A 21185-nucleotide genomic window follows, 5' to 3' on the forward strand; every position below is an offset into this window, starting at 1 on the left:
AAGACAGCTTCCAGTTTAGAAATGAATGGCACATTTCACTGTTACAGGAGTTTTTGTCATGGAAAGAGGAACAAAGGTGGAGGAATTCCGCGCGTCGCGGCGGAGCTGCATGGCGAAAAGAAACGCCGTGATGAAGCCTCACAGAACATGTTCTGGCATGTTCAGCTCATGCACAATCACAATCGGATATTCACACAACTGGAAAGCAACCGGAATCCGTCTGAATTCCACCTTTAAGCCTTCCTGTGAGACCAACACCGAGGTGGTTTTGTCCCGCGTAATGAATGGCTCCGTGGCGCATCCCTCGGCTTCTTTTTCCATGAAAAAAAAAAACTCCTGTAACGGTGGAATGTGCCGGAAAAAGTGCTGATGTCCACATCTTCTGCCTTTTTGTGAAAGTCAGACGAGGTCCCAGATCAACAAAGCTTTCACGTTGGAAATGATCTGGTTGTTTGTGCGGGGTGTCAGCCTGCGCTCTCAGCAGTTGTGGGCCGTCCTTAAAGGGGCAGTAACACCCCATAATCTGTTTAATCCCCATAAAATCGTCCCTGAAAGCCATATTAATTTTTCGAACGGTGTCCACCTGGAGGTCTCTTGCAGTTTCTGGAAAAAAATTGATGCGGCAAAGATCCAAATCGTTCAGACATTTATTTGCAATAAAAAATAGACGAGAGGGGTAGACCACACCTCACTCAAAGCCTGCTCACAGGCGAATGAAGCAACCGACAGGCATGAAAAAACTCACGCATGCGCATGAGGGTTCAAGCTTGTCTGATGCAATCACACGTGATTCAAATCCATATGGTTTTTGAAAAAAATAATAAGGTCGGATACTTTTCTAACAGACCTTGTATAACATAGAGATAAACTGTGATTTCTAATATTGCGATTTACTGCTTTTGATAAAGATGATGACAGTATTTGGGATTTCAGTTTTTATTTATTTATTTTTCATGCATTTGCTTTTTGTTTGTGATCTTGGGAATGCACGGTTTGTATGACTTGACATTTAAACTTACCCAGCAGCCCTGTGGCACTTCAAGTCAAAACTCAGACATTATATAAGTGAACTATAAACGAAGACACCTCATGGACTGGAGCCGACGTCTCAGCGCGGCTGCCATCTTGGCTGGCCAGTGCATTTATTTGTTCTGCGGAAGGTGTATCCTCAACTACGATAATCCATAACTCCCCGAATTTTCATCCGATTTTCTCACAGCTGTTTTGCACTGCTTCTTGCGTGTGCTGGCACTCTGTAACTCCAGTCTAGTTAATTTTGCGATGTGGTGCAGCCTTTGTGAAATACAGACACCGTAAATGACTGTAGCATGAAATTTGGAATTGTGAAACAAAAGCACATAACAAGTAGATGGAAATGTGCACAAATGCACTCTTCCTTTTACCTCATTAACGAAAGTTCATTAGCTGTATTTCCATCCAACTAGTATTGCAACACTTAAGCGAATTTTCAGCACACGCAAGAAGCTGTGCAAAACAGTTCAAGGGTTTTAGCTCCCCAGCCCCAGTTGCAAGCCTAACAAGGTAGTTTAAGACCCTGGAATGACCTGGAACTTTCTTTTCCTGGCCTTTGTTACAGAGCATAAGACAAAATCTTTCAGCATAAAAGTACGTATTTTAAATGTGTGACAGCATCCTGTATCCTAATGGAATCTCTGCTGTTTCTAACAAACCAAACCATGAGAAAATCTGGTAAAAATCTGGGAAGTTACAGATTATTGTAGTTGGGGACACACCTTACACAGTAGAAATGAATGCAATGGGGGTGCAATAGGGACCCAGCCAAGATGACCCCTGCGCTGATACATTGGGTCCAATAGGCAGCGGCAGTCCATGAGACGTCTATGTATATAATGTCTATGGTCAAAACTGGCTTATTAGGGGAAGAACATGGTGGTAGCCAATCAGACTAGAGAGGTACAATGATGTATGCTGGCTTGTCTCACTCAGGTTCCTCCCCTCCAACATTGGGGAAAATGCTCTAAAGCCACGGTGTTTATGTATAAAACTAAGATGTTTCTTGTACATTATGTAAAAGCTAGTGGGAAATAAACACTTCTAAAATGAAAAATTCTGTCTTTGGAATCTGATAACACCTCTGCAGTGATTGATAAGACATTTCACATATGTCATGCATTACATCAAGCTAATGTCTGGTCTTTTCAAAAGCTCATGCACGCACACACACACAGACGGCAGACGGCATTAAAAGAAAAATAAAGATATTCATTATGGAATTCCCCCAAGATAATTATGTTCTCTTGATTAAAATGAGCTGCAATTTTACAAGACGTTTAAAAAATAGTCCGCTATTATAATGCTGGGTTTTCAGGAGAAACTAAATTTTGTAAGTTTAATGCGGGTGGCACTCTCGCTTTAATGCAGACAATATATCAAGCAGCGCACAGTGCACCTCTGTTTTAATATAACACTTTACAAAACACCATATCTTTCAATGTAAATTATTGTCTGCGTTGCTTGCACTGAAAAATTACCGTGTCTCATGTTGTCACCTGCAGTCTGCTGCTGCAGAGGACAGGAATTCTGCTATGATGACCTGTGCGGCTTTTTGAATAACAGAGTGCACCCTCTGGCACGTGCATGTGTGTGATAGAGAAGGGAAGTGAAAATTGATGTAGAAAATTAAAATTCTCAACTATCTTTCATGAAATATGGCTTATCCAGAAGCTTCACAATTAAATGATGAATATATTTAACCGCATTAGTCATAGAGCTGAACTTTTATTGAACATAATACAGGTCTTTATCAGTTTGAAACCCATTAAAGTAAATACAGGTAAGTGGTGTTTATACTCAGTTTTAGTTCGATGTGTATTTTGGTAAATAGCTAGGTGGTAAAAGTACATTGTGTACTTTTGGTAAACAGCTAGGTGGTAAAAGTGAATCATCACTTTTATATCCAATTTCCTGGATACAAGTCAGGGGACGGATAGATGAACATTTTCAAGTCACTCAAGTTGTCTGGGACTTCACTTACATCAGTCATTTAAAAAAATTGCACTCGATGGTAAATTTGTCTGGAGTCAACAGCTATCTGCTGTTATACTAAAAGATGTCATTACTTATGCAACCCATCATTTTGTTATTGATATTTTTATTTAATTTCTATCACGTTTGAGAGATTTGACCAATGGTGTGACTGTGAAGTCACTGTATGTACATGGAATTTGTAATTGGTAGAATGGCCAAAACAAATGGTCAGGCAACCAACACCCCTGTCACACCTTGACGATTTAGTCAGCGTATACTGACCATGTTAAAAACGCTGGCATATGCAGGCATACATCTAATAAGTTATGGGTAAGTTAAGAACACATTGAAGCACGCTGACATATGCTGTAATACGGTGAGTTCGTCGAAACATTTTGGGCATGGCACAATATTTTCAATGTGTACATGGGCCATAAGTTGTAAGTAAGCTATGTGATTGTTTACACACGTTTCTTGCAATTTACTCATAAGTCGAAATACATCCATTGATGCTGTCTACTGATTGGCTCAACAACTGAAAGCTGCAGTCCTTGTGCGAACAATTCAGACTGTTACAAATATTAAAACCATTCACACACGGAGTGAATATAAAGTCTTAATCTTACCTTGTTGTTTCAGTCGGATTCATCATCACATCCTGATGAGAACTTATCCATATAAAGTGTCCTGATTTTGGAAAACTGAAAATACTTTAGTTCCTTTTTGTGGCTGAAGAAATGTAACATTTTAAAAGAGTCCCTCTGTCTTTTGTGCATTTCTCAGCCTGAACCAGAGAAGGCCAGCGCTTTGTGCCACAACAACAAAATTAACTTACTTTAAAAGTTGAAAGAGTCACAGCACCTCATTCATTCATGTCAGCGTTTATCACAGACATCAATCGACTCTTCAACATTCTGCCCACAATGAAAATGAATCCCATGATGAACCAAGACAAAAATAAAATAAAATAAAATAAAATAAAATGTTAAGTTACTCTGTATGGCCTCTATGTGGAGGGGAGAGGCCACGTGACACCATGCGCATGCTCAGTGATATGCTTGTGCAACACCTACCAGAGGAAAGAAATGCGCTTGGTTTGGGGCTTAGTAACGACAGACTTAGTATGGGGTGACTTAGTATGTTGTGATTTGGTGCTGTGCAAATAAATTGAATTGAATGTCTCCAAGGATGAACATACGAGGGGCGACTGAGACATTTTGAGTCTGACCCAGAAAATTTAGGTTGTGGTTCTCCATCTTTTGCATTCTGAGACACCAACATTTCTCAACATTGTACCCAATGAGTCAACACATCACACATTCTTGAGAAATGTTGGTTGCTCAGAATGCAAAAGATGAAGAACCAAACTCTACTTTTTCTGGGTAACCTCAATACTTCTCAACTGCTACTAATGTCACAAATTTGAACATGTGTCTTGATGATTTTATATATTACACTACTCTTGTGACCTTTGGCAAACCCATTTATAAAACCAAAACAGTTCATCCACATGAATAAAAATGTTTTCCACTCATAAATTAAAGAATTTGGGAAAACATTTCATAATTTCAGAATTAAGGTCAAATTATATCTTTCATCCAGTGTTGGAAAACCAGAGGTGCGACAAAGCCACTGTCAAGTCATTCTCAAGTCATCAACCTGCAAGTCCCAAGTGAAGCCTCAAGTCGACTTGCAAACATTTGGTGGTCATTATGACTTGAGACTTAACTTGGGACTTGCTGATTCATGACTTGAGAGTGACTTCATCTCACCTCTGTTGAAGACACACATCTCTCACTCATTTAAAAAGTCAAGAATGTCCTGAACATTTTGATGGGCAGCACATGGGCATTACATAAAAAGAAAATACCTTAAAAGGGGAATTACTGAAAGGATTGTAAAATTGAGAAAACATCCTTGTTACCCAGATGGTACTGCGATTCAGAGGTGAATGGCTTGATTCTGACTATAGGTGCAATGTCATGTTTATTAGGATAAGATTGAATGGATGAGCTGGAAGCTGACTGGAGCTTGGCTTATCAGTGGTGTCCAAAAACATTCCAGAAAGGGCCAGGAGGGTTGCAGGGATTCTTTGCAACCACTGACTCCAGCAGGTGATTTCAATTTAATTTAATTTATATAGCACCAAATCACAACAGAGTTGCCTCAAGATGCTTCACACAAGTAAGGTCTAACCTTACTCACCCCCAGAGTAACAGTGGTAAGGAAAAACTCCCTCTGAGGAAGAAACCTCAAGCAGACCAGACTCAAAGGGGTGACCCTCTGCTTGAGCCATGCTACAGACATAAATTACAGAACAATTCACAAAACAAATATACAAGAAATGCTGTTGGTACAAAGGACAGGAGGGTTGTCAGCACAAATACAACTCCCATCTCTGGATGGAGCTGCACCTTAAACAGAGAGAAAAAACAGAATCAGGCATCAGAAAGACAAGAAATACTGTATAATTTGCCAGCATTAAACAAGAAGGAAACAGAAGAAATACTAAGGTGATCGCCGGCCACTAGCCCTAAGTTTCACTAAAAGACCCAGAATTTAGGTAAAATTGAGGCCGCGGTACGCTCTGTTTCCTAATAAAATTAATTAAAAGAGTAAAAAGCATAAAACAAAACTATATCAGTATGCTAGCCATACCAAAGGGAAAATAAGTGCGTCCTAAGTCTGGACTTGAAAGTCTCCACAGAATCTGACTGTTTAACTGATGTTGGGAGATCATTCCACAGAACAGGGGCACAATAAGAGAAAGCTCTATGACCTGCAGACTTGTTATTCAGCCTAGGAACACAAAGTAGTCCTGCACCCTGAGAATGCAAAGCCCGGGCCGGTACGTAAGGTTTAATTAGGTCAGCTAGGTAGGGAGGTGCCAGTCCGTGAACAATTTTATAGACTAGCAGCAGAACCTTAAAATCTGATCTCACTGGGACAGGAAGCCAGTGAAGAGACGCCAAAATGGGTGTATGTGGTCAAACTTTCTGCTTCATGTCAAAAGTCTGGCTGCAGCATTTTGAACCAACTGAAGAGCCCTACTGCTGGACTGCGGTAAACCAGAAAATAGAACACTGCAGTAGTCCAATCTAGAAGAGATAAACACATGGATCAGGGCCTCAGCATCAGCCATAGACAGGATGGGACGAATCTTCACTATATTTCGCAGATGGAAGAAAGCAGTCCTAGTAATATTTCTAATGTGGAGGTCAAAGGACAATGTAGGATCAAAAATTACCCCAAGGTTCCTCACAGTGTGATGTATGACACACGAGCCTAGGCTAAGCGTTAACTGGTCAAATTGATGCCAATGTCTCACTGGACCAAGAACCATCATTTCAGTCTTATCAGAGTTGAAAAGTAGGAAGTTTCTAGACATCCATCTTCTCACTGATGCAAGGCAATCTTCTAAGGGTTTTATATGAACAAGATTACCAGCAGTTATCGGCATGTACAGTGCTGTGAAAAAGTGTTTGCCCCCTTGAACCTTTACATGTTAGATTTTTATTAGGACATCAAAAAACAAAACAAAAATTCAGGCCTTGTATATTAGAATTTCAAAAATCATGCTCTTTAAACTCACAGTAAAAGTAAATCTCTACAGTTTGATATAAATTAAATAAAATCTAAAAGCCAAAATGATGGTGTGAATAAGTAAGTGCCCCTTTTAGTATAGCACATGTAAACCATCACCTTTATATACAGTTTTCTTCAGACAAGTCAGGGGATGGATACGTGAACATTCCCAAGACACTGACTATGTCTTGGACATTATTTACATGAATTATGAAAAAAATACAAACAGTATAGCACTGGTGGTATAGAGAAGGTTTCTATAAAAAAAGAAAGGAAAAAAAAAAACACTTGAAAGTTCAGCTACAATTTGCCAGAAGGCACACTGGAGGTTCAGGCATACATTTGATGTTTTGTTGAAAGAAAATTATTCTCTGTGCAACTCCACTATGAAGGCAGGAGTAGTGATACAAATTGCAAAACGTGCACTATGCAAAATCTCTTCAATCACAGCCACAGAAGTCTATAACTTCTTCAGGGTTGTCCTGGTGGCTTGGTGGCTTTCCTCACTCTTCACCTTCTTATACAGTCACTCAGTTTTTGAGAACTATCTACTCCACACATATTTTTTTAAAAAGTGCTATACTGTTTGTATTTCTTCATAATTCATGTAAATAATGTCCAAGACATAGTCAATGTCTTGGGAATGTTCGCGTATCCATCCCCTGACTTGTCCGAAGAAAACTGCATATAAAAGTGATGGTTTACATGTGCTATACTAAAGGGGGCACTTATTTATTCACACCATCATTTTGGCTTTTAGATTTTTAATTAATTTATATCAAACTGTAGAGATTTACTATCACTGTGAGTTTAAAGAGGGTGATTTTGGAAATTCTAATGTACAAGGCCTGAATTTGTGTTTTGTTTTTTGATGTCCTAATAAAAATCTAACATGTAAAGGGTCAAGGGGGCAAACACTTTTTCAGAGCACCGTATAACTGAGTATCATCACTATAACAGTGAAAGGTAATCCCAAAACACCGCAATATGTGCCCAAGGGGAGCTATATAAAGGGAGAAAAGTAGGGGGCCTAAGACGGATGCCTGTGGAACCCCAAATTTCATGTCAATAAGGTTAGAGGTAGTGTTACTGTACAAAACACAGTGAGAACGACTGGTTAAGTATGACGTCAGCCATGCAAGGGCACCCTCAGTAATCCCAAAATGATTTTCCAGCTTATCAAGTAGAATATGATGATCCACGGTATCAAATGCAGCACTGAGCTCTAACAGCACCAGAACCGTAGTGGTGTCCTAATCTATTGTAAGCAGAAGATCACTCACCACTTTAGTGAGAGCCGTCTCTGTGGAACGATATTTTCTAGAACAGACTGCAGTGGCTCAAAGAGATTATTCTCGGTAAGATAGTCCACGAGCTGCCGTGACACCACTTTATCCAAAATTTTAGAGCAAAATGACAGATTTGACATCGGCCGATAGTTTTTCAACACACTAGGGTCAAGATTAGGTTTCTTAAGTAATGGTTTAATCACTGCAGATTTGAAACATTTAGGAACAGTTCCAGAAGTTAAAGAAAGATTAATAATTTCCAGCACAGTTGGCCCAAGAGTCGGCCACAGGTCCTTAAACAGTTTTGTTGGTATATGATTTTTCTGTAAATTCTGTAAATCTAGGTAACACCTCAGTCATGGTGCCCACCTCAATAGCAGGGTGTATTGGCTGGGTTAAGGCATGCTGGGATATGTTTAACCTAATGTCTTCTATTTTCTTCTCAAAGTAATCCAGGAAATCTTGTGCTGTAAAAGGACAGCGAACTACAGGTAGTTGTCCATGAATAAGTGTTGCCACCATGTCGAACAAGAACTTTGAGTTATGCTTGTTTTTGTTGATCAAATCAGAGTAATAAGTCCGCTTTGTCGTCAATAATGCATGCTTATAGTCTAAGATAGCATCATGCCATGCAAGGTGGAATACTTCTAATTTTGAACAACGCCATTTCCGTTCTAGACCTCTTGCCTTATGCTTGAGGTCACGCAGGTAATCACTGAACCAAGGTGACTGTGATTTGGGGGAGAACGGTTTTAACACAGGTGGCGCAATCATGTCGAGTGCAGTTTTGAGCACTGAGTTTAAACTATCCACAAGACTGTCTACTGATTGGGTATTTGCCAAATGTGAAGCAGTCTAGCTTCAAGTTTAGTCTTAGTTGAGGAGTTGATGCATCGCCGTAGTGATATATAAGGTTGTTGTTCTACTAAACACGGCAGCGAAACTGCAAACTTAATAAGTGAGTGATCAGAGACCACTGATGTAAGAAGCATGATGTCAATATTCGTGATAGCAATACCACGTGCAAGAACCAGATCCAGGGTATTTCCATTAATGTGCGTCGAGTCTCGAATGCATTGCCAAAATCCGAATGCATCCACAATTTCTATAAATGATTTGCAGAGGGGATCAGAAGGCTTATTTATATGAACATTAAAGTCACCAATGATCTGAATGTTATCTGCACTAGTTGAGAAGTTAGAGATGAATGCACCAAATTCATCTAAGAATTCAAAATGTGGGCCAGGAGGCCTATATACAGTGCCAAAGTAGTATGGCTGATTTTTATACTTCTGACCTTCGCAATGTGTAATATCCTGAGCAAAGCGGAGAATCAGATGCTCAAACGAGTTATATTTGTGACCCCCAAAAGCCAATAAGCTAAATCTTGATTTATAAATAAGAGCAACACCCCCGCCTTGCTTTGCATCATGAGGGACGTGAGTAAATGTATATGCTGGTGGGCAGGCCTCATTTAAGGGGAGGACAGCTGTAGATTTATGCCAGGTTTCACATAACTCAATCATATCTAAGTGATGATCAATAATTAGATCATTAATCAACAATGATTTTGAGGACAGTGATCTTATGTTAATGAGACCCAGACTAAGGACCTCAGTGGGGTTGACAGTTGAACTGTTTGGATTTAGGGGTGGTTCCAGAATAGCATATATAAGATGCCTAGAAGTAGGTTTACGTTTGAGACATTCCACACGCTTTGTAGGTAGCAGACACAAAACTTTTGCTATTGCTTGAACAACCACTGGGCCATCCTCAATTTCGACATCATCCAATGTAGTAATGGGTATTAAGTTTGCAAAGCATATCCCCTCTATTATTTTTTTGACTAACATCACTTTGAGCAGACGGGATGAGTTCATCCGTAAAATCACCTGCTGGAGTCAATGGCTGCAAAGAAAGCCTGCACCCTCTTGACCCTTTCTGGAATGTGTTTGGACACCACTGGCTTACATTGTCCTTGTTGCTGGAATAAGCACTTATGACCCCTCTTGCAATTTATGATAAACGAGTTTTCCTGCAATAAACTAAAATTATTTTCCACGCTCAGCAACACTCAAAGGGTGAGGAATGCTGGTGTAGTGCTGCACAACTCTACAGAAATGAGCTAACCTCTGTACTCTGAAAGATACCATGCCATATTGAGTCGATATAAAGTTCTCAAAAATTGTTGGACAAGACCATCTCATAAAACCCAAAGCTGTTGGCACTTTCAACAATCTACTGTTCTATTCTCCAATAAAACAATCAATACAAATCAGTTGTGAATGCGCCCATGAGGTGAGAGGATTTCAAATCTGTCACAAAGACAGAAATTGATCATTTGGTTTAGAATGTGAAGTAAAAAAAAAAAGAAAAGAATTGCAGACTAGGAGGAAAAAAAAAATCTCCAAGTATATGCTTTAACTGGCAGTGAAGAAGTAAATTCTGAAATTGTGAAGTGGTAAAAAGACATCAGCATTTCATTAGACGGTTTGGATTGGAGATTAATTGGCAGCACACATGCACCACATGCAACTGATCTGAAAGGTCAGCACGGGTCAGTTCACATACCGGACTTTACAGAAAAACTGAAGTGGTCTGAAAAGAGTTCCACGATAGATGTCATTTCTATGTCGACATGAACACAGAGAAAAGGCGGGTTGGGTTTAAAAACAAAGCAGACATTCATGTTGAGGACAAACAGTACATCAGGCAATTGTTTGGCAAGGAGAGACATTAACGAACATGCAGGACATAAACAAAGCTGAAAATGTTAAACACTGATTTAAACAAATAGTTTTTTGAAATGCTACTAAAACCTGAATCTTTCTTGAATGGTCAAATGTTGTGCATAACAATTCACGGTAAGTGACTGCTAATAGAACGAGGAGGGAAAATTATGGATGAAGAGATATCGTTATTAGTTTCAAACGAGCCCGTCTTTATGGGCAATCATTTTAAACAAAACTTCACACAGTGAATACATTTTCAACCCATGTAAGTGAAAAGAGATTTGTAGAACTTGCACATAACTGAGGCAACCACAGACCTTTCCATTACTTCAATATCAAAGCAGAACCGCTTGTCGATGGAGTCCGTTTTCCTCCGAATGCAGGATTTGAGGTTGAACATCTCTGCTGGGTTCAGGATAAGTCCATTCTAAAAACAATAAAATAAAGCAAAACAAAATACATATGAAAACTACAAGCCCTGACTGGACAATCTATGGTGCATGCTCTGAAGTGCACGTGTATTTGGAGTGTGCAGCTATTTACATAGAAAATAGGGCAAAGGGTACAAAGGGTTTGGATTTAGTTATTTAAATAATCAACTATGGGTGTGTTTTAGGTGTAACATGAATTACAGCAGTCGTCAGGGTACAATCTCACTGGTCTGTGACAACGGGATTTGCGGGGTAATTCGTGGGCGTCACTCGCATCATGGCTAAATTTTGAATAGTTCAAACGGTTCGCAGAGATGAATCACAAAGCCCTCTGAATGTAGTCTCCATGAATCATAACGTGAAAATCAGGAGAGACATTTGTGAAGGGTTGACAGTAGAGGTGGGCAATACCGGGAATTTTGGTATTGATCCAGTACCAAGTAAATACAGGCCCAATATCGCCGATATCGATACCGATACCAATACTTTTTTCATATGTAAGCTTCATAGAGCCAAAGGATCCAAAAGATCTAGGTTAGAATTTCGCCAAACATTGTACGTGACAACAAGATACTTTATTATCACAATCAACATTTTTGTTAAAAAAAATATCACTCAACACAACTTAAAACAAAATCTCCTGAGGTAGAGGGTTGACTCGAGGAGAGCGCTGAGTGGACGGGCCAGGCTGAGCCTTCCTGCATGGCTGTTGGCTGGCGCTGCTGAGCCACGTGACGGCACAACAACAAAAGACCGGGGGGGGGGGGCGCTGCTCCGTGTTGTGTGACACAGAGCAGCGCTGCTCTTACAGACAGAGAGTAGACTTTGATGAATCTGCATGCACAGCAGTCAGTGTGTGCGGGAGAGAAAAAAAAAGCTTGAGTATTGATCTTTTTACACGAGGATCGTTCAATATCAATACCAGCATTGGTATCGATATTATCGATATTAGGATCGATCCGCCCACCTCTAGTTGACAGCAGATGGAACTACATTTTGAGTGACTGGAGACAAAATCAGGATCTGACATTCCTCATGGGAGACACGCATGAGCTTCTCTGAGAGCATGCCAAAATAGGGGAGAAACAGTACTTCTGGATGTGGCCAAGCGAGTCCCGCAGCCCTGGCTCAGCTGCCTGCCTGGCTGTGAACACAGTCGCAGCAGGATTTGGGACTCCCGTCCACGCAGTCTGGACTTTAATGTTTTTTGTTTTTTATTGAGGAGCATAATGGAAGTTATATGCTGCCTCCCAGCTCCAACCTGCTGAGCACACAGGATGATGGAGGAGGAGGATATGGTGCATGGTCCATGCCCAATCAACATGCAGATCCACCTCAGGTACCGTATGCTGTGGTGAGCCCAAGTGAAAAAAAACAAGGGAACAGCTGAAGGGACTTGTGAAATAAATCAAATGAACTCAAAAGATGCCCACCCTCGAAGCACTGCTGGACAATGCGCCACGTCATGGAGCCGTGGCCATTCCAATATGTTGTGGAGCGCTTCATTATGATCCAGAGGAGAGGACGACAGCAGAGTTGATCCTGCTGGGTCACTTAGCTTGCGCTGCCTCACGGAGACGTGGCCATTTCAACATATTCCGGATTGCATCAATCAGATCACGAGGAGAGGAGGACAGGAGAGTTGATCCTGTGGGGATTGCACCATGGAGACATGGCCACTCCAATGCATCGTGGAGTGCATTGATTGGATCACGAGGAGAAGAGGACAGGAGAGGGGATACTACAGGAGCCTCATTCTATACAGGACCATGATGGTGAAGAAAGAACTGAGCTTTAAAGGGAGGATCTCATTTTACCAGTTGATTTATGCTCATATTCCTAGTTTTGTGTAATATCCGAAAGAATAATGTCGTGGATACAAGTGGCAAAAAACTGGCTGCTCCCACTGGGATGTAGATTTACCTTCAGGGACTGTGAGAAGTTTGAATAACCAGCAGGGCATTGGAGTAGAGCCACTGTTTCGTCACACTGAAAGGAGTCAGCGGAGGTGGTATCTGGTGACAATGCCACCTGGTCACCCACCTCTGGAGGTCTTCCAGGAACACCCAAATGGGGGAAATCCCAGAAAAGACCCAGGACACACTGGAGGGATTGCACTTCCCAGTTGGCTTGAGAATGCCAAGGGATTCCCCAAGAAGATTTAGAGTTTCTGGTTATTAATAGGGAAGTGTGGATTGCGCTGCTTAGACTGCTGTCTCTTTAGCCCAGATACGTAGCAGAAAATGAATGAATGCATAACTATGTCAAATTTGTTGACATGAATTTTGGGATTAATGAAGGTATATCTTATCTGATCTAAGAGCAAGAGTGTGTTGGAACCTGGCACATGGCTGTTTAAAGACTGGACACAAGTGAGAGGTTTTCTGGTGTGTTTATACAGGACATCTGGAAAGTATTCACAGTGCTTCACTTTTTGAACATTGCAGCCTTATTCCAAAATGGATGCAATTCATGTTTTTCCTCAAAATTCTACACAAAACACCCCATAATGACAATGTGAAAAAATATTTTGTTTTTTATTTTGTTTTTTTTTTTTTTTTTTTTTTTTTTTTTTAGAGTTTTGCAAATTTATTAAAAAATAAAAAAAATATAATAAATCACAGGTTGCGAACACATAAGTATTTGCAACCTTTACAATGAAGCTCAAAATGTTTCTCGAAATGTTTCTACATCTTAATTAGAGTCCACCTGGGGTGAATTCAGTTAATTGGACATGATTTGGAAAGACACACACCTGTCTACATATAAGGTCCCACAGTTGTCAGTGCATGCCAGAGCACAAACCAAGCATTAAGTCAAAGGAATTGTCTGTAGACCTCTGAGACAGGATTGTCTCGAGGCACAAATCTGGGGAAGGGTACAGAAACATTTCTGCTGCTTTTAAGGTCCCAATGAGCACAACTGCCTCCGTCATCTGTAAATGGAAGAAGTTTTGATTAACCAGGACTCTTCCTAGAGCTGGCTGCCCATCTAAACTGAGTGATCAGGGGAGAAGGGCCTTAGTCAGGGAGGTGACCAAGAACCCAATGGTCACTCTGTCGGAGCTCCAGCATTTGTCATGATCCTGCCCTTTGGGGGCATCTGTAATAGTTTGGACTCATTTCAACTTCCATGTTCTGAACATTTGTGTTTCTCTTCTGGTCATGCTCCTTTTATCAATGGTTCTCTTTTCTGTCTTCTATTAATTTTCCTGTGGCCTTCTGTCAGTGGTTTTCTGTTGGTGATTTTGTAGTTTCTGGTTTGGTTTCAGTTACCTTTGTGTTTTGCAATCTGGTTATGTTCCTTTAGTTATAGATTACATTCTCTGTTTATCATTTATTTTGTGTTGTCCTTCATTGCATTATCTGTATTCTGTAGTCTCTGGTTTTGTTTTCTGTTCATCATTTATTTTATGTTTAGTCAATAGTTTGTGTTGCCATTTTATTATTGTTTAGTGTGTTTACATTTATACTTCACACATAGTGTGAAGACTGGCCAAAGTGCGCACTTCGTATGCATGACGCAGGAATTGTGTGCAAACCGTGTGAAATCGTCCCTGCCTCTAATGCCTTGTACACCTGTTGCTACAAGTATTTGCACGGTTCCTGCTTGACAGACACCGTTGTATGCACAAACTCTTACACCGGGCTCGTGCACACCTACCTGTGGTGCGCAAATTCAAACTGTTTTGCACTGTTTTCGACCTGACGTTGACCAAACTTCGCACTATGTGTGAAGGAGTCCTTAGCCAGTGTCAATTCTGTTCTAGTTTTGGTCATAGTCATTAAGTTTCTTGTTATCCTCTTTTTAGGCTTGTCACTTTATTTCTTAGTTTTGCACCCTTTGTTTTGTTCACATTAATAACTGTTTGTCTTGGGCATGTCATGTTTTTCACCGTTAGTTTTTTTTTTCTGTCACTTATTTCTCTTGCTTTGGTCTGCATTGTTGTTTATCTTACTTCATTCTCTTGCACCTGCCTTTGTGTTTCCCGGTTACGAGCCTTTCCAGAACCTTCCTCACACCTGTTCCACATTCACACCCTAATTACCCTGCCCATTATTTAAGTCCTCACAGTCCCACAGTTCCCTGCCAGATTGCTGACTTCATTTCACTTTCCAGCCTTTGTTCCTAGTCCTGTTTTGCCTTGTTATCTACCTGCAAGTATTTGACCTTGTCTTGCCTTCGACCTCATGTTTGTCTTGCCACTGAACGCCACCATGCTATGTAATTTTACCTCTGCCTGTTTTTTTGGACCATCCCTCAGCCTCACATCTGTCTGCTACCTTTGCCTCGCTGCTGGACCTCCTGTGTATCGAGTCCCTGCTTGTTTACTCATTAAACCTTTTTCTTATTACATCACGTCCTTCTCAGTTTGAGCCAAGCCTACACTAAGCCTGACAGCATTTCTCTGTGGAAAGAGGAGACCCTCTCAGAAGGACAACCATCTTTGCAAGTTGCAACAATCCACCAATCAGACCTGTTGGTAGAGTGGCCAGACGGAAGCCACTCCTTAATAAAAGGCACATGGCAGCCTGCTTGGAGTTTGCCAAATGGCACCTGAAGGACTCTTAGCCAATGAGAACCACAATTCTTTGGTCTGATGAGACAAAGACTGACTGTACTGACTGTATTTCCATGCCATGGACACCGGCATGAACATTAAATGACACTTGTACTACACAGTGTGCTGCTTGGTGATGGATAAAAGACAGGGTCCACATGTTTATACATGCAAATGTCTTAAGTCTGTGGACGAAGGGTCTCAGTCATCCATGTAGGAGAAATACAGATCACACCAGTACCAGGACAACGACTCTATAACTGGACTTCTTGTTGGACTTCAAGAAACTTCACCAGTCATCCTAGTGACTTTTTCAACTGATGTCTTGCAGACCAGCAGGAAGTTGGGTTGCTGTAGAGTAAACCATCAAAAGTTGCTTAAGTTCATTTTTGCAGCTCATTGTGCATCTGACACAAAGCATCACAATGTGCAGCATGTCATTGTGTGCTGGTCTAAAATGAAAGGTGGTCAGTAGCAGAGGTGGGGTGTTGATGTCTTCTGTCACAAGCGTTTGTACCTTAAACCAGCAAAGACCTGGTCTAAAGTCCAGCTCTGTATGACACTGTACAAAGAGTGCAACAGTCAGATGTACTTTGTATAAATAGCTTCACTATTCATATACGTACACGTGGCTCCATCACCTGGAGCAGTGTAATGTTAATATCACAGTCTGTTATGGCTGTGCTTAGCAATGAAGAATAAAAGGGTGGGAAGAGGGTAAAAAAATTAATTTCTTCCTCAGAAGTCCTTTAACTTACATCTGCTGTCTTATTGCCACTCAGTACCACAGCAATGTTTACTGGGCACATGCCAGTTTAAAGTGAAGGGCAGGTGCCACTCTGATTGGTTGATATCATGGTTAGACTACAATACACCCATACCAAGTAAATGCAGTAAATCTAATCCTTTTCCACCCAGCACGTGGCATTGCACTAGTATGTCTTACCTCTGAAATATCAAAGTGTTCTCAGACATTCTTTAAAAGTATTTGTAGCAGTTGTTTGTTCATCCGCTGTCAAAATTATCCCCCCTGGAAGTCTCTAAAGTGTTATTTTTGGATTGTGCCATCTCTGAACTATTTTATCTGATTTGAGGTTGCAAACGTTTATTTTCTGTGCCAAATGACACCTATGTCATCTTGACATGTGCCTGTTTTCTCTGTAATGACATTTTTTATTACCCTTCAGAGACCTTTCTTTGTTTCACATGGCCCACGTTTGGAGCTTTTTCCTCAGCCTTCAGATTTTGGGTATGCAATGGGAAATGGAGGGCATTATTATAGCTCTTTCCTGGCCAAAAGCACTTTACAGTGATGCCTCACATTCACCCAGTCAAGCACCGATGAGAGGGTGCTGCCATGTAATGCATTCACAACACACCAGGGCCCGGTTTCATAAAGTGATTTAATCTTGTTTAATCAAATAAACTCACTTAGCTGACTGATTTTTTTTTTTTACGTTAGTCATTGTACAAAGCACTTAGTCAGCTAAAGTTTCATGTTACTCGACTAAAGTTTTTAGCCTGGTACAAAAGAGGCTAATCTTATTTTAGTCAACAAAACCTCAGTGTCTTACCTCAAAAAATGGCAGCTATCATGTACCAACACTGGATGGAACACTCAAGAGCACCCCTACGTCGCTCGTATTGCCCGTTATGCCCGTTATGCCTGTGAAAACTGTTGACTACATAAAACGGCCAATCTACAAGTTTAACCACTGATGTGAAATGGTGATTAGATGGATAATGTTGGATGACTAACCACAGTCGACTAAGTAAGTTTAGTAGACTGAAAGATTAGACTGCTTTATGAAACTGGGCCCTGGAGCGACTTGTGGATTAAGGACTGTGCCCAAGGGCCTTTAGTGATTTTCCAGTCTGACAGGGATTTGAACAAAGGAACCTCTGGTCACATGTCCGCCATTTTAATCACTTGACCATCATCTCCCAATTACATCACAATCAACTCTCGAGTTTGGCAACTTTGCTAAACTAAACAACGAACAAAAATTAACAACCTGTTTTCCAGCTGACTTGCTGTCTGTGTTGCTCATGGTGAAGGACTTGCTGCCTTTGTCATATGTGCAGTAGTGACGTGTCCAAGTGCATCCCAGAGGACCTAGGACAGAAAAATAACAAGAAAACAGCTGCTATGCCAATTTTCTTTCTTCTAACTCAGTGGTTTTGGAATGACTTCAGAAAACCATTTGGCAATTAAACAGTGATAAATCAAAAGTTGTTTATCATTGCTGATAAAAATCTACTGCTTGTGGTGCCCCCCTCTTGTTTTAGAGCACATCAAAGTGAATGGGTAAACACAGTGACTTATGAGCTCTGTGTGAGAGAAGCTCCTCGGCGCAGGCCTGGGAGAACTCCAGACATGTTTATGGAGATGGATGCACTCATGTTGTGAGTGGGTTGGGGTGGGGGCTGGGCTGCACACTCACGTTTCTCATGGACATACAGGAAGCCTTCCATCGTCCACTGCCCTGGGGGTTTGTAGTCCTGGTCTGCAGACCTTATCCTCTTCATCAGCTTCTCCACTTCCTGTTTGGTGCTCAGAAAATTGTTTCTTGTCTGTGTGGGAAATGGAAAATCACATTATCTGCATATGTTCCAACTGAAAATACAACCTCAAATCAGAATATGTTGGCACGGTATGGAAAACGCAAAAAAAAGTGCTTCTTACACTTACTTTGTTTTCTCTTTCATTAAGACAGTATGAAGACAAGCTGTTATATCATGTTTTATGTGATCAAACTCACTTCATTTGTTCATATACAACCATTCCTGCAACACATTCTAAAAAAAGTTGGGCATATTAGGGCTAGTCATGAGTTTGAAAAATAATAATGTTGTGATGTCAACAGGTGATTGCGATCGTTACAGTAGTATCCATGAAACCCTGAGTCTGAGAAACAAAGATGGGCAGAGGATCTCCAGTTTGCCAACAACTACTGGGTGTCCCCCCCCCCCAAAACAAAAAGTGCCATAGAAAATCTATACACTTTTGGATACTGATATCTGTCATATGTCATCTTGAAGCATATCTCAGGGAATTTTATCTCTGGAATTCATTTCTAATTTCACCTCAGTTTGTAAGAGTTTTGGCATTCACAAGCTCCTCTGGTTCGGCCAGATCTCCCTTTGTTAACATTGTAAACAGTTCCATCAGTTTGAAACTTCTTTACAGTCCTCCATATTGTCCATATTACATTTCTGTCTGGAGCTTTTCTAATATCCTGGTCAATAAAGTCAATAAAGGATACCATCCAACATAATGCTCTCAAATATAAAAGAAATTTGATCTTTTGTGACAGAGTTCTGAATTTTTGTAAACTCCTTCAATGTTAAAGATAGGAATTTTTTGAATTTTCCAAGATTCTTCTTTACTTTGACCGTTGACCTTAATTTAATCAGTCCTTGCCTATCAGAATGTGAATTTTCAATAAAAAAAAAATTCATAACAGTATATGGAAAATTGTGAGTTACAGGGGAGAAAACAAGACCTATATCCAATTTCATTGGTGGAGATAAATGTATGAATCAATGCTTTTTTGGGGGGCATTTTCCATCCCATCCCATCTTTTTCTGTCCTACAGTCCACATGGGCAGCAGAGGGCTTCTGACAGCACAAAACAACAGTCCATTCCTGCCGCCCCCCCACCCAAAGGGCAAACAAATTGCAAGAGTGGTACATGGTTTATTGCAGAAATGTGGGAAGATGAACCAACACCTTAGAAAGGAGTTTGAAAGCATAAAGAAAGCTTCTAATTCAAATGTAATTGAAAAACGAATTTCTAATAATCCCAAAGGAGCAGAGAGGCTCAGTTAATCCTCCCCAAATCCCTTTTGATTTTTGCAATCTAAAAAGGTCAGAATGATGGGCTTTCTGATGAGGCAGAGATGGGACAAAGTCACCTTCTGCATCTCCTATTAAGGCATGTGGCGAGGAGTTACAAAGTGGAATCAGTCACAGTGATGGTGCTGATTTTTTAGGTCAAAGAGATATTTTGGCCTTCAGGCTGCTGCTGAAGGGGGGGGGGGGGGGGGGGGGGCACAGAAGCAGCAGCTGTACTTTTACTTCCAATTCTAACTCTTTTTCTGACAGCACAGTTAAAAAGCTTGCAGTAACTAACTGCAGCACGACACTGGAAAAAATTGATCCTCTGTGCTGCAAAGAATCCCATTTAATGGCACAGCTACCCATTTGTAAAAACTGTGCTTGTTGTATCAGGGTATTATAAGCTGCAGAATCTGGTTGCCTTTGTGCACAACCATTGAGGTGCTGAGATGCGAACTTGCACTTACGTTCTGCAAGTTGAACTGGAGCTGCTGTTTGTATGGTTCAAATTCATGAGCCAGCTCGTATCCCTCATGGTAAAACGTAAACAAACCCTGAAGGAAGGCCAGCAGCTGGAAAGGAGCAATATTTAAAGATGATTAATACACTGTAGCTGTACATATACAACAATTTCTCATTATGCATTTTTGAAACGTGTGAATATACAATTCACTGCATTTTGTAAAGCAAAAAAAAAAAAAAAAAAAGTTGATTTTTTTTCTCACTTTGGAAAAGTGTACTCTTTTTTGTTGTAAACCAAAGTTGCAAAGACCATTTTGCAGGTAGAATTTTTGACATTTTATGCCTGCTTTTGAGGTTATGAAAATGGTAATGTAAATACAAAATCCTTCACAGACAATAAAAGCAACACTGGTTATGATTGCAGTGGTCAAAAAAAAAATGTTTCTTGCATGGACTTTGAGAACTGATTTAGGGTAATTTTGCTGAATCTGAATCTGAGCTCACATTTCCTCTATCACATCATGTTTTTTTTGTTTTTTTGACAATATGTATGTTCCGTATTGATGGATTACACAAAAGTTGCTCATTCACTTACGAGTTTGATGCCACTAATCATGCACAAAAGCAGCTTCAAAGGTATAGTTTTTAAACCAGGTTTGAGAATTGTGAACAAAGAGCTGTGATATCATTTATGGCACTGAAGAGGTGTGCGAGACTGCAGCTTTTGCTTCAATGCTTGATACAAGAAATATGTTTTCATATCTCAAAAATGTGATGTGATTGGCAAAAACTAAGACCAGATTCAGATTCAGCGCCCTCAAATTACCCAAAATCCCTTGAAAAACTCCATGCAAGAAAAATTTTGTTAATCAGTATTGTTGGCGTGGTCAGCCGTGTCAGAATGCATCCAGACTGCTTCGTGCGCACCTGCAGGATGCAGCCCAAACATATTTCAGACAACAGTCAGATGACACAGACTGCTGTCAGACGGCACAAACATTGGAGCTGTCACTCACCCACTCACTCATCCTCACATTCCCAGCGCTAAACTCATCTCTCATCAGTGTGTGTCTCACATGACGGAGTGTGCACGTGTACATGCGTAGATCAGGTGATCCAAACAGCATGCGAGTGTGTGGCCAGATGTAGTGTCCACTCAGCTGCGTGTGTGTTCACAATGGCTGAACAAGAAGCGGTAACTCCGCTTCTTAACTCCTCTCAAAGCCATTAAAATTAGTCAATCGTGAATCACTTTTGTGCTGATTAAAGTGACTA

At 40.6% G+C, this 21185-nt stretch overlaps 1 protein-coding gene across 4 annotated transcripts in view; it reads right to left on the minus strand.

Annotated features, from left to right (window-relative positions):
• The window catches only part of LOC117508672 (rho GTPase-activating protein 42), a 356336-nt gene that overhangs the window by 103021 nt on the left and 232130 nt on the right, over positions 1-21185 (minus strand). For 2 of the 4 annotated variants that reach the window (XM_034168481.1, XM_034168482.1), the window contains exons 7-11: positions 19916-20020; positions 18052-18181; positions 17623-17723; positions 10933-11042; positions 10455-10511 (exon numbers count right to left, since the gene is read on the minus strand). In XM_034168481.1, coding sequence (XP_034024372.1) covers positions 10455-10511; positions 10933-11042; positions 17623-17723; positions 18052-18181; positions 19916-20020 — 503 coding nt within the window. The remainder of the gene's footprint in view (positions 1-10454; positions 10512-10932; positions 11043-17622; positions 17724-18051; positions 18182-19915; positions 20021-21185) is intronic. The other 2 variants (XM_034168483.1, XM_034168484.1) reach the window with 1 other exon arrangement.

Source organism: Thalassophryne amazonica, chromosome 4 (assembly GCF_902500255.1).
Source record: "Thalassophryne amazonica chromosome 4, fThaAma1.1, whole genome shotgun sequence".
In the NCBI taxonomy this organism is placed as follows: Eukaryota; Metazoa; Chordata; class Actinopteri; order Batrachoidiformes; family Batrachoididae; genus Thalassophryne; species Thalassophryne amazonica.